General features: G+C 39.0%; 1 protein-coding gene across 6 annotated transcripts in view; it reads right to left on the bottom strand.

Moving 5' to 3' along the window:
- The window catches only part of MARK1 (microtubule affinity regulating kinase 1), a 57365-nt gene that overhangs the window by 37298 nt on the left and 6816 nt on the right, over positions 1-13251 (bottom strand). For 4 of the 6 annotated variants that reach the window (XM_032103040.1, XM_032103045.1, XM_032103041.1 and 1 more), the window contains exon 1: positions 6214-6312. The exons of the other annotated variants lie outside the window; for them this stretch is intronic. In XM_032103040.1, coding sequence (XP_031958931.1) covers positions 6214-6297 — 84 coding nt within the window. In that variant the 5' untranslated portion in view covers positions 6298-6312. Of the gene's footprint in view, positions 1-6213; positions 6313-13251 lie in introns of those variants that run through there. 6 annotated transcript variants of the gene reach the window in all.

The raw sequence follows: 13251 nt of genomic DNA, 5'->3' as shown, positions 1-13251 counted from the left end.
AGTATCTCAGAGATTATTTCCAAACAAAACTAAAGCTGAATTTCACAGAAGTATGCAACATCCACACTGTCTAGAAGGCCAGGCTACATAATTTTCAGATTCTTCTGGTCTATTACAATACCTTCATTCATTATGCATCAGCTACTATGTGGCTATTTAAAATGCATTTCAGTAGAACAATCTCTAAATTCTGAGAAATTTTTCAGGGCACTGGGAACAAGGGGGCTGTAAAAACCAACAGTCTCCTTGAAGTTCATTGTCATCTAAAAACAATTCCAGCTAACAAGCTGCATTTCCCACACAGGATTTTAATTAGAGATTCTGTTATTTCACTAGATATCCTGACACTATATCTTTATATATATTTAAATAAAATGTAGTAAGAAACACTACCTTACTAGTACATCATAAACAAGACTCAGTAAATTCAGTTTTGCCAGTGTAAAATAAAGTATCTGGAAATAAACAAAATTAGATGTTTCTTAAAATAAAATGCAATTTTAAACAAAAACAAGGTGCAGCAGTAACAGAAGTTTAGAGCTGAAAAGTTTATTAGAGCATTTAGGTATTTTGCACACTAGTCAAGTATTTTAAAATAAGAAAATAACTCATGCAAAACAAAATCCACCACCTTCTCAGAAATCTCAAAGAAGTATTTCTAGCATTCAGTTTTAAATTGCAACAGAAGAGAGCTCGATTAACACTTATTGTTCCCTACTAGGTCTGTGTCTGACACTTTCCCCCAGCGTTGTTACAGAAAGCCAAGGGCAGTAAGACCACAAGAGAGTTAACCTGACCCATTGCTTCTCAAAGCTATCATTTTCTTTGTTTACCCAAGGTAACTTTGCCAAAGCAAGATGACCCGATGGCCAGACACATCATCTTTAAGAAAGTGCACAAGAACTAACCCCACCAAGTAGGTACAACGTGTGGGTTTCACTGCTTTACATATTCAGCATTCTTAAGCCACTTACTAGTCACTGGAGTAGTATTCTCAGGGATTATACACTGTAATTAAACTTACAACATCACCTATATTAACTGCTGCTACAGCATAGTCCTAAAAATTCCCCCAAACCATTTCAGTCACCACTCCACACAACCCTTCTCTACCAAACAACACTGAAGGTCTCTACAGCCCTTCATAGTGAGAGGGTAATTTCCACACATCAATCTGCCTACAAACACACCTCACCTGATTAAACAAACCTCTTAGTCCTGAATTTTCCCCATCTTGATTTATTACAAGGCAAATTCCTTGGTAGGGTCAGCCCATGGAAGCAAAGTCTGCAGAAAAGGCAAATCATCACACTTTTCTCTCTCAGTATTTTATATCCTGCCCTGGATGTAAGTATCTTGCAGCCAATTTTTATATTCGTAACTCCTACCGTTTCCAAGCATGTGCCACACACATGAGCATTTGTAACAGCTGTCATATTTTGCAAATATGCAAATATTTTTCAAAACAGCTAGCCCATACAGAGGGATTCCGAAGGGTTGAGAAGACAGTCTCCTAAATAGTTCTGATCTGCAACAGCTCTGCTCTTAATATATGCATAATGTAGTGGGAAACAGTACTTTACTAGTATACCATAAATATGACTCCCAATATACTCAGTTTATGCCAGTACAAAATAAAATCTCTAGAAATAAACACATAACATTAGATGTTTCTTAAAATATAATGCCCGGAAAGGAAGGGGACAGAGATGTGAAATACTGTCCTGCATGTCCAGCTGCTGTCAATTTGCTGTCTGCAACTATTCCTTTAGGACCTAGGAGCTTCTAGCAAGCCACCTCAAGCAAGACTTTTGCTGAAGTAGCAATCAAACTAAAGCAAAGAGTCCAATTTTTTGAAAGCTCTTGGTAAACTTCAATGTAGAAACCATCAGAGATGTTCAGATGAGCTTGTTCTGCATCACTTGTCAAGAGCATCCAGGTGGTACAGGTATGATGCATAGTGCACCTGCACAGGATTATAGTACCTGATCCCCCAGTTAGGGGCAGAAGAAGGGGATTCCCTCCTCTACCAGGTAAGCCTCACACCTGCACAAAACCACAGCTTACTCTTGCCATACATATCTATCACATCATAGTACAATTACTAAATCACCTCTGGTCTAAATCAAAACATTAACAGAGCACTACCTAATTTTACATATCTCTCAGACATGTGAAGAAGTGCTTTGGAAGGGGCAATTTAAAAGGCTGAATGTATGTACACGTGATTTTTTTCATGATTTCTTAACAGCAATTAAATGCACACTAGACTGGAAACGCATGACAGAAATTTTGCTATTAAAAAAAACCACCAAAGCGCAAATCAACCAACCTTCCCCACTGAAAGAGAGGATAACATGCAGGACTACACTCAGAAAAACCAAAACCACAATGACAGAGTGAGGAAAGAAGTAGATACAGTTTTGAAATCAGATGCCAAGATCAGTGCATGGCAGACACAGAAGAGAATCAAAACTGTGACAAAATTTAGAATGTACCCATGTCCTGTGCCCGCTCATGAATGCTTTCCAAAAGTGCATGAAGAAAACAATCAAACACATGCATATACATCCTTCTCTTTAGATCACTTACATAATTTGTAGAAATGCCAGACATGATCTTTTAGAATAGCTTGAATCTATCAGCTATAAGATACAATGATTTGAATAAAGCTGGCCTGAGTCAAGCATACACAAACATTTCATTAACTGACATTGCAACTCTGAAAAGCATTTTATAAAAAACTTCATAAAAAACTCCGAACTACACAGCACCAAGAAAGATACTAAACAAAATAACTTCCTCATTTTATTTTTGCATCTCTTCCCTTTTCTTCCCAGTTGTAATATTCTGTATTTCAAAAAGAGAACTTCAATGCTGATAGTAAAACATTTCTACTGCAACGTGAAATACCATCCCCCAATGCCAATAGACAAATAGTGCTCCAAAAGCAGACATAAACACAGGTGATAGGTAAACTTATGCTGAGCACTGAGTAAATCTTATCCTGTGCTCATTACTAGGGGATCTAAGCCCCATGGAAATTTTGGTGGGCGTGGTTTGTTTGGGTTTTTGTTGTTTGTTTGCCTTTTAAGTGCTCAACATATGCGGATCTATGTGAGACATACAGAAATGTCTGCCAACTTTGAGACAGAATTGTTTTTCTCATCTCAAGCTACACAAGATGCAATGTTTACAGCTCCATACTTGAAGCAATCTAGGAAAGAAAACATCCCATGATCTACCAGTGCAGAACCAGACACAGCTAATAAGAGTTTCAGAAGTTCATACACAAGGATCTTTAGAATGCTTCTAATTTTCATATGGTTACAGCACCCTGCATTAATCCTGTGCATGATATAATATGCTCATTCCCTTTTTTTTTTTTTTAAACAATGCAGTAATGTCATATGGAAGGGTGGAGTTCATTATCATGTGGAATTACAGATCTGTTTTATTTGATGGATAAAAAAAAAACAACCTTAAAAATGTGCTGGTCCACCCCCAAGATGACAGCCAAAGCATTTCAGAAAAACAAATACCTCCATAGCATGAAACCAGGTCTTGTAACCTGAACTCAGCTAACACATTTCCTCCTCTCCCTGGGCCTGAAGCCCTCAGTCTGGCCAGGCGTGCAGGTGCAGCAGAACAGGACCTTCCTGCCTTTGTTCCATTTCACTCAGAATTGGCACAGTTATTTCAACCTGGCACTTTCCTTCCTGACTCATCCCAAACACACAAACAAGATTTTCCAGGGCTAATTCAGGACAGCCAACCCATATCATCTCCATTAATTGCTAGGACAACTCTGAACCCTCCCTGTAGCCCCATGAAAACTGAGACAAGCCAGCTAAAAGCTGCTGCAGTAAACCACAGGTGGAACCAGCAGGAGGGAGAAAAAAAGGAAAGTTTTTCCTAAAATCCTCTTGTTTACTCATTTTTGTCATTGGGTACAGTACTAGAAACTACCATCAGCCCTATCAAGCAAAGGAGTAAAACATTTCCTATCTTGTCAAAATAAAATGTCAAATGTCCCTCACACACGAAACACAAATTTTTTTTGAAGAAAAGCACTTATGGGAGGGGGAAGGAAGGAGCAAGACTATTCTTACAGCATCCTGGACACATTTAAACACAGTCCTTCACAGATAGAGTTCTTTCAACATTTCTTGCCAGCCACTGCTCTTTCTTCAGGAGGTGAACAGTTTAACCTTGCCAGTCTTTTTTGACTTATTTCAGGAGATCTTCAAACCTGCCAGCACAGAGCTCCCCATGAGTATTCCCATCTCCCCCAGTACATCCTGCCAGCACTTGGAGGCACAGGCAGCTACAGGGCACTACTGATTCTGAATGCCACAGCACCCACAGTTTGCTCAAAAATCCTCTGTGAAACAAAAAGAAAATTAAATGCAAATGTTGGTTGTTAATTGAACCAACCAAACAAGAACAGGAACACACCCAGAAAGCGAAACTTCTGGCGAAGGAAACTGGCTGGTGTTTTTATTGCACTTATAAATGATGCAGCCAGGTCATTTTTCAATCGGCCTGATGAAAGGCAGAAGAGGGAAGACATGAAACAACTTACAGTTCAGGACCATGTCAAGCACATGGAGCTTCTCAAGCATTTGCAGGGCTCAAGAAGTAGAAAATGCTTTAACATCAAACTTCAAAACTGAGGGGAAAGAGCTGTTTCTACAGCCTAGAGACTGCAATCCTGAAACCTGAGGCTTGCCTCCAGATGAGGAATACAGCAGCAGGAAGCAAGGTTTGCTCACAAAAGAGTGACCAGATTAGAGTGCAAAGCATGTCTGACACTCAGGATCAAACAACCACTCTGTTGCACCAGCTGAGGTTTTCCTACAGAAGGAAAGGATACAGCAGCTAATTGGGACCAGGCTCTGAATCTCAACTCATTCTTCCTCTCAAAGTTTATGAAATGGGCATTTTTTCTTTATCCACTGCATACCTGAAACAACTCTGGATGAGTCTCCATTTGGCATGGTGGCCACTGAAGCTGATCCAACACTGCTCACATGCCCACACACACCTACAACCCCACTACTGCTGGGGCAGCAGGACAGACAGACAGCACAGGCAGCCAAGCCAGACAAACCCTGGCAACTCTGTTGGCCAGGGTCACCTCCAGCTCCCAGAGCACAGGCAACCCCAGACAGCTTCCTAGCAGCAAAGCAGGCACAAGGACAACACCCAGCACTGGGAAGACGGATCACATCAGCTCTATGTTAAACTCTTGTGGAACTGTGCTATCAGGACAGGAACAACATGGAAAAGAAAAATGATCACACTACTTTTCTTGATAATCCAAAGGCAAATTGACACCACTAGTGAAACTTTAGCTAGGAGATACTTATTCCTATTCCACAACAAGGTAAAAACACAGTAGGGCTCAGAAAAGAACCAAAACCAACACAACAACAAAAATCCTCTGAAACACAAAAAGCCCCAAACCAACAAAAACAATCCCACAAACAAGTAAATAGCTTGCTTGCATTGTTCACCCTCAGAAGAGCCCACAATGTGATCTTCACAAGCTCCCCTTTAGGGATGACATGCATGGGGCAGAGCACCCCTAACACTTTGCTACACAAAAGAGAAAGTTAAGTTCCTCCTCTAGTGAGCTGGACAGTATTTCTAAAGTCTTTATATCCCCATTACTGGATTCCTCCAGTGGATCCAATGATGAATTCGCCAAGACAGATCACCATCTCCTTTTGAAGACTATTTTACCACAAGGTCTTATTAACTTTCCGAAGTAAAGATAGCTTCTAAAAAGTGATGAGATGACCAATTAAAATATCCAACCTGATAGAAGTACATACTAATTGATGCACAAATGTCCTAGAAAAGAAACTGTCTTGGACAATGCAGGACTCTGCAATGTCTGAGGATCACATCAAGCTCTGTTTCAAATGCCGTTACCCAATGTTCAGCATGATTTTGCAATATTCTCTTGACATGCTCTTTTTAGGGATATGGGAAGTCTAATCTAAAGAGTATGGAGACTCATCTTAACAATTCCCTTCATACAATACAGTACATACAAAATAAATGTAACGAGAAGTAGTTTTCAAAATTAACTTGTTGCCTAACCAGAAAAGGGAATAAAAAGCATGGATTTACAGCAGATTAACAAGGCCTATCTCAAGCCCTTCCACAGAGCCTTCAAGTGAGGGGCAGGGAATCCTTCCTGACCTGAAGAGCACTTTCATGGCCTCCTGCAGTAGAGCATAGTTTAGTTTCTCCATCTTCAAGGCTTGGTAATATGCACTGGTCCATCGCTCTGCAGCCAAGGACTTCTGGTGTCGGTAACAAGTCTTGCCTCAGAAATCTGAAGTGCAGAGGGCCTACTGGACCTCACCTGTCAAGGACATGTGGTTTTCATATTTAAGCCAGAATCTCATCAGACCCAGCATTCTGCAGACATACTTTTTTTTTCAAAAGCATAAGGTTCATTTACAAGCGTAAGGTGGACTTTGAGGAGTAACATTTTCGCACAGGAAAACCAGAACACCTTCCTAAGAGGAGGAAGCACCATAGCTGGCATAAGACATTTCTACCAACAAGCCTGCACTCAAGCAGCATTCAGTTACAAGAGTTCTGTCCCCTGAGAACAGGCTAGCAGAGCATGACCTGATGGTGGGAGCTGCAAAGTCATAAGGACACCACTAAACTTAGTTTATGCTTTCAGGAGGCCAACTACGTTTTACACACAGAGCAAGATTATGACAATGTATCCAAGTCAACTGGTTGGGACATAGTGAACTCAAACAAATCAAACGGCGAAATGAAGAAACTCTTCTGCTGAGTGCTCTCTATCTTGTTTTTCATGTAAGTGTTAATTAACAGATCAAATAAAACGTCCTCACTTGAGCTGTAGTAATTATTTACCTTTATCTGGATAATGCTATACCACATTTCAACTTAGCAAATATATTCCCAGCCTTGCACAGATTTATGCTTAACTTCAAGCTGTCCAAACAGCGTCTGGCCCTTGGACCAGCTCCTATCTTATGATCAAAGAGTGTGTTTTTCACAGAGCTCAGACTACAATATCCACAGAGCCCCTTGTTCCTAAACTCGTGCAACCACCCTGTTTTAACCTTTGGGCTTCAATTATTCATGATCACAAACTACTGTAATGCAGCACTCCAGAAATACATGCAACTAGGAAGCTAACTTGATAAAAGGAAAAAAGCAAACAGCAGCAATATTCCTCAAAGACTTTGCAAAGTATGTAAAATAGCTAGAAAAAAGAATACATTTCTTTAGCTGTTTTAAACTGGAAGATACAGTGATACAGTAGACAATGAATACTGACAACCACACATATACAGCAGATATATGTTGATGTGCTGAATTCAAACCATGGACAGAAATCACACGAGTGTAACTGAGATGTAAAAACCAAGAACAAGAACAAACAAAACAAATTCAGTAGTCCACAAACATAATCCGGCTAAGGAAGTGAAAGAAAAAAAATCACAGGATGCAAAGAAAAAATTAAAACCAGCAGATAACGCATTTACCCAGACCATTAAAATAACAAATTAGGAAAATGCGGAAGAAATAACGTACACATATATACAGGTAAATCTTAATAAGACAAGCCAAATAATCTGTGATTAGAGGTTTGAACAAATCTAGTATGTATTCAAAATGAATAGTCATTAAAATAAGAAGCAAATCCAACAGTAAGAAAAAAGATGTATGACCTTTTCTAGAATCCTTAACAATCTGTTGGTGAGGAATCCCAGATCCTCATCTACAGGCTTTACACAGCAGCCCAGCCGGCAGGCTGTAAAAACTGGGCATTTCAAACTTCTTTATCTAGATAGTGAGATACATCAAATAATCAGCAGCAGCAACAGCAGCCTCCAGCCCACCATTAGCAGGGGCAACTCTCAATTCTGTCCTGAGCTGGACATCAAACAGTTTGAATAATACTAGGGCAGCATGCCTAGAAATCCCCAACTGAAGCGCCTTACCAAATGATATGTTGTCTCATATTAAAACAGGAATTAATTTGATTCAGTCTCAAGGAAAGAAAAGTCATAAAAGCAGAGGAAGTCATGGGAACCTGAGGGCAATGTCACAGGTGACAGGGATTACCAACCTCCCTACTGGAAACTGGGGTTTTTTCCCCAAAACCTTAAAGGAAAGTCATCGCTAAGCAGATTTCAAATGGACACAACTGAATTATTCCAAGTCTTAGGATGAGCTGCCAGCAATGCTTTGTTCTCTCTTCCACCATCCGTGTGCCAAGGGTCCTTTATCCACCCACAGTCCTAATATGCTCCTTGCCTCTTAAAAGATGAGGAAAGCCACAGCATGGCAGAAGACATGATCACATATCCCTTTATGCAGCATTGCAATCCCTGAATTATCACAGGCTTGCTGGGAATTCTATTTTTTTCCTTAATTTACCAAACTAACTAGAACGCTTCCAACCTCTGGGGATGACAACTATTGCATTAAGTATTTCTCTCTTTTCACCAAACAGTTAAGGAATCTATTCATTTTCTACTGCCTTCCTGTGATCCAGCAGCTGACCTGAAATCAAGCATAGTTTTGGAGAAAGGGTAGGAATCCATCTGGAGGTACACTTAACTCGAATATATAACTGTTCTACAGGCAATAAACTTGACAGTCCCCCAAGTCTGCTTTCTTTTCCTCTGTCTGTCATTCATTGAGTTTAATCTTCAATTAAATCAAGACAATATTAGGAAAATGGCTGGCACACCATTAATACTTCACTTGATCATAACTCCAATCTAATACTCAAGTGCTGTATTTAATTCAGCTTCTTCAGGTTAGTGATTATTATGTGAAGGTAACGAAAACAGATGGATAGAGAAGTCCACTTTGTCTCTTCTACACCACTCCAGAAGGCTTGGTATCTCTCACTTTGAAAATAATTCTATTGAAATGTAATACTACACACCACTAGGAGATTAATTTAATGAGTAATGGTGAAAAAGCTTGTACACAATACCAAAATACAAAGTTTTACAAAAGGTCACACAGAAAACTAATAATAACAGCAGCAGCAGCAGTAATAATATGTTATCTTGTAGTATTTAGGAAACACTGACTTTTATATGAGTGCTGTACTTCTGCAATCACTGGTTAAGCAAGCATAGCTTTCTTAAAAAGGACCTTTAAATGCAATTTTATCAGTCTACTTTGCACAGGCTGTGGGATTAGATTTCCCTTAGCCTGACTACAAGCACTGCAGGAGGCATACATTCTCTGATAATAATTATGTCTTCCCTGACTAATTCCAGCATCTGTATTAGCTCGACCCTCATTGCTCATACCAGGTTTGAGGATAAGATTTCTCTGGACTATGCAGTAGATGGAGCAAGAGTTACATTGTGAAGGGCTTTCATAAATTGTCTTTGTTCACGTGCATGTTATGTCTACCACTGGAAGAAAGAAGTCTAAAAACCAGTCAGTCTTCTTCAGTTAATATCAAATTAAGAAAAACAAATTTTAAAAGCTATTATACATAGGTGTGCCTGCTAAAAACTACTCAGGACAGTATTATTAATATTTTCTGTACCCATTTCACTGTATTGAATGATTAAAACTGCCAATCCTTTGGGAGTCTGATCTTAAGGAAAAAATACTATTTTAGTCCTCCAACAAGTAAAGACGTATTCTTTGGTTTATTCTTTTTTTAACCACCAGTAGACTGTTCTTACTATAATGGCAGGAGGAAGAAAATCAGATTACTGATGGGAAAAAAAAATTACTAAATAAAACCCCAAATGGTTTAAAGAATTATATTACCTTGAATCAATAATGTTATCTGGAACGAGATATGAGTAAATACATTACACATGTAATCCATTTGTGGAAAACAACCATACCCTCTGTAAGAGCTCAATGTAGCATTTCACCGACTAAGGTAATTTCCATGGCAAAAAACAAGACTCCTCTTAACACATTAGATTCTCCGAATTTCTCAGCTATGTCTCTACTTATTTGAAGTTAAGACAAACATCTAAGAAGTAGAAAGATACTTACATATGACTGAAGCCAAGCATGCACTCTCAAAAGGAATGTCAGATATTTACTGTTTAAGCACAAGTAATTTACACTGCTGCTACACAGCCTGCAGTACACCCTACACTCCCCTTCTCCAACTCTGCAACTCTCACCCATTAAATTCCTCACGTATCTGAGCATATGGAGAAAATCTCTAAGAGAACATGATAAAATTGTATGTCCTTTCTAAGTAATCACTATGAAGCTTTGGTTACTCTCTGCTGTTATCTGAGAGAAGAATGCACAGTAACTTTACCAGGGTGGAGGGAAGGAAAGGTAGAATGAGGAAAACATGGTCTAACTGATGAGTATTTCAAGTTGTAACAATCCTTTTTGATAATATTTGAAAGAGCCCCCAACACAGAAACAGGTCTTCCCAGCCCACCCACAGCAAAGAATTTCTTCACTCCCTTTAGCTTTAAAATTCAGATTGTTCCCACATTAAAATGCTCCTCAGGATTCATACAGAAGGGTATTACTTGAAGGGTAAACAGGAGCTACAACTACATGGCTTTTATAAAGCTTTGTATTGGATTTGCTTATGTCATTAAATGAGCAAAACTGGAAAAGGTCCCAGAAAGAGTGAGAAGCATAAGGAAGCTGGCAATGAGTATGCCAAGCTCCAGCACAAAAGCACGTTAGTAAGCAAAATGGGGGAGAAAACAAGGGGAGCAGGAGGAGCCAGATTGTGAGATTATAGCAAATTGCAGGGGTTTAACAGACAGCAAATTATTCAACAGAGTCAATCGGAAGGAATCTCAGAAAGATAGATACTGGATGTGCAAGGATAAAGCTGATGTGATGGCAGGTTCTAGACTAGCACCAGGTTTAAAATTAAATTGGTCAAATATTTGAGGGACTAAGTAAGGGAAGTTATCTATGTGACAACTTTATGATTACAAATAAATGGCCTTTTCCTCTCTGAAAAAAAAAGGGGCTGCTTGGAGACAAGTAAAAGATTTTTTTTTCTTTATTTTTCGATTACTTTCTTCCTGAGTATTGGGTTAAGATGACAAAGATGAGAACCAACAGTGGGGAAAGGAGGAATCCAGGAGGAAACCTTCCAGGAGAGCTTAAAATAGTACTCTACTCCAGTGACTAAGGCTGAGCATCCTCCTAAAAGAAGGCACGTGTTTTACTGCACCATGAGTAAGGTGTGGGCCCTCCTACAGAAGCACAGCAGAGGCACTACAGGTTTTACCACAAGTCTCACCTTAGGCAAGAACCTTTCCAGCAAGCCCTGCTAGAGCCTAATCTATCCAAATCTCATCTATTTTCTCCAACCACATCTGTCTAATGAAAGATACCACTTCACTCTAACAACCTTGCCTAATTCTGCTTGAGATTTTAAAAGTTATCATGTACTAGTTTACTTTATAATACAGAAGCAATTAGACTTTGTCACCAGTAATATTATCATTATCTGCTCTTGCAAAAGACTGCCATGGGCTATCCAGTAACTCTGTATGTTCAGCTACATGAACATCAATGTACTACACAAGTGCTTTCATCAGAGGTGAAGTAAAGTTCTATCTTATTATTCAACGTATCACAACTGCATATGTTTAAAATACAGTTCTGCAACACAGCTGGACAAAATTCCTTATGTTCAATCAGTTTAAATATATGTTAAGTTTGGGCATCATCCTCTGCTTTGATTAACATTCTGCTACTTTTGTGAATTCTACAGGTGTTTAAACAAAAACCAGGATTATTATTCTGCTTACTGCCAGCACATCAGTAGGGTCACACTGAACAATGCAGAGGCTGGTCTGAAGTCAAATGTGATTCATTCCAACCTCAGCAAAACTCCATTACGTGTAACAACCCTTACCTCAGAAACCATTATGGCTGTGAATACACGTATCAGTGTGTGGGCATTCAGTGCTCTTTTAGATGGGGTATACATTTTGGAAATATAAACAATTACTCTGGCTATAGTTTACTGTAACCAAGAGTCCTCTTTCTGAGATACTGTCAGGCTTTTGAAGAAGCCAAGTGTGAAGAAAAAGAACCCTTTTTTTCAATATACATTGTGTTACTGTATTTTGATTTTAGGTTTCTGTAACAATCACTCACTTGAATAAAACATTCCTAACTTGAAATAGTTTGCACACAAAGGGACAGAAGTCACTGGTACTGAGCACTTAAATCTTGAACAGCCATGAAGAATTCTCTCTAAAAGTCATCTTAATTTAAGGCACATTCATGCTAACCAAACAAGTGGACTGCAGACCACTCTCACAGCCTACACCTAAGGTGTCCCACAAGTACAGGAACAGCAAGATAAAAAAAAGGAAAATTACTTTTTCCTGAAACCATATACAACAAACAGCAGAACAAGAGAGCTTGAAAATTCACATACACATTCAATCCAGCAAGAGAAACTGCTTTCCACAAGGATTTAAGAAATGTGAAGTGACTGTTCATCAGCTGTCCTGATAAGATGGAGAATTTTAGAATAGCATAATGATCTTTCACTCTACAGAGGTGCCAAATAAACCTGTGCTTTTGGGTTTCACATAAATACAGCTATTGATCAATCATTAGACACTAAGCTGTGGCAGTGTTCCATCAGCATGTTTGGTTCATTGCTTTTAAGGTTAATTGTAGCCCAGCTGAATTTAACTGTGCAAGCACCTTACTACAGCTGAACATATGCCTCTCAGCAGAAGTTGCTGTTTTCTTTGAAAGCATACAAAAAAATCTCTGAAAAAAAATGCTTATATTAAAAAAACGAGAAAACAAAACCCCCCAACTAACCAATCAAAAAAACCCCACCACCAAACTTTTTTTTTCCAATTGCCATCTCGGGTCAAAAAAAATCAGGATCATGACAAGCACAGAGAGTCCCTTCAAATGCTCTTGCCTTCAACTATTTTCCCACAATAGCTACAGCATGTTTGGTCACTACCTAGGAAATAAAAGTTGAAACAGTCACAGGGAAATGTATTTAAAAACAAGGGCCATCTTATCATCTTGGAACTTTTAACCTTAGATTCACTAGGATGCTACCCAAAACAATCTAAGCTGAATCATCACATACAGCTATGAAGTCTCAAACTGACCTTGAGATCTCAACAAGCCTTTGATTTTGCTATTTTACTAAGTTATTCACAGAAAAACAAAGATGATTCATTCTTATGTGAAATACAACTGGCCCAATTTAAAGCTCAGTTT

Source organism: Corvus moneduloides, chromosome 3, assembly GCF_009650955.1.
Source record: "Corvus moneduloides isolate bCorMon1 chromosome 3, bCorMon1.pri, whole genome shotgun sequence".
Lineage (NCBI taxonomy): Eukaryota > Metazoa > Chordata > Aves > Passeriformes > Corvidae > Corvus > Corvus moneduloides.
Note: the sequence above shows the minus strand (reverse complement) of the source record. Positions and strands in the feature narration are given on the sequence as shown.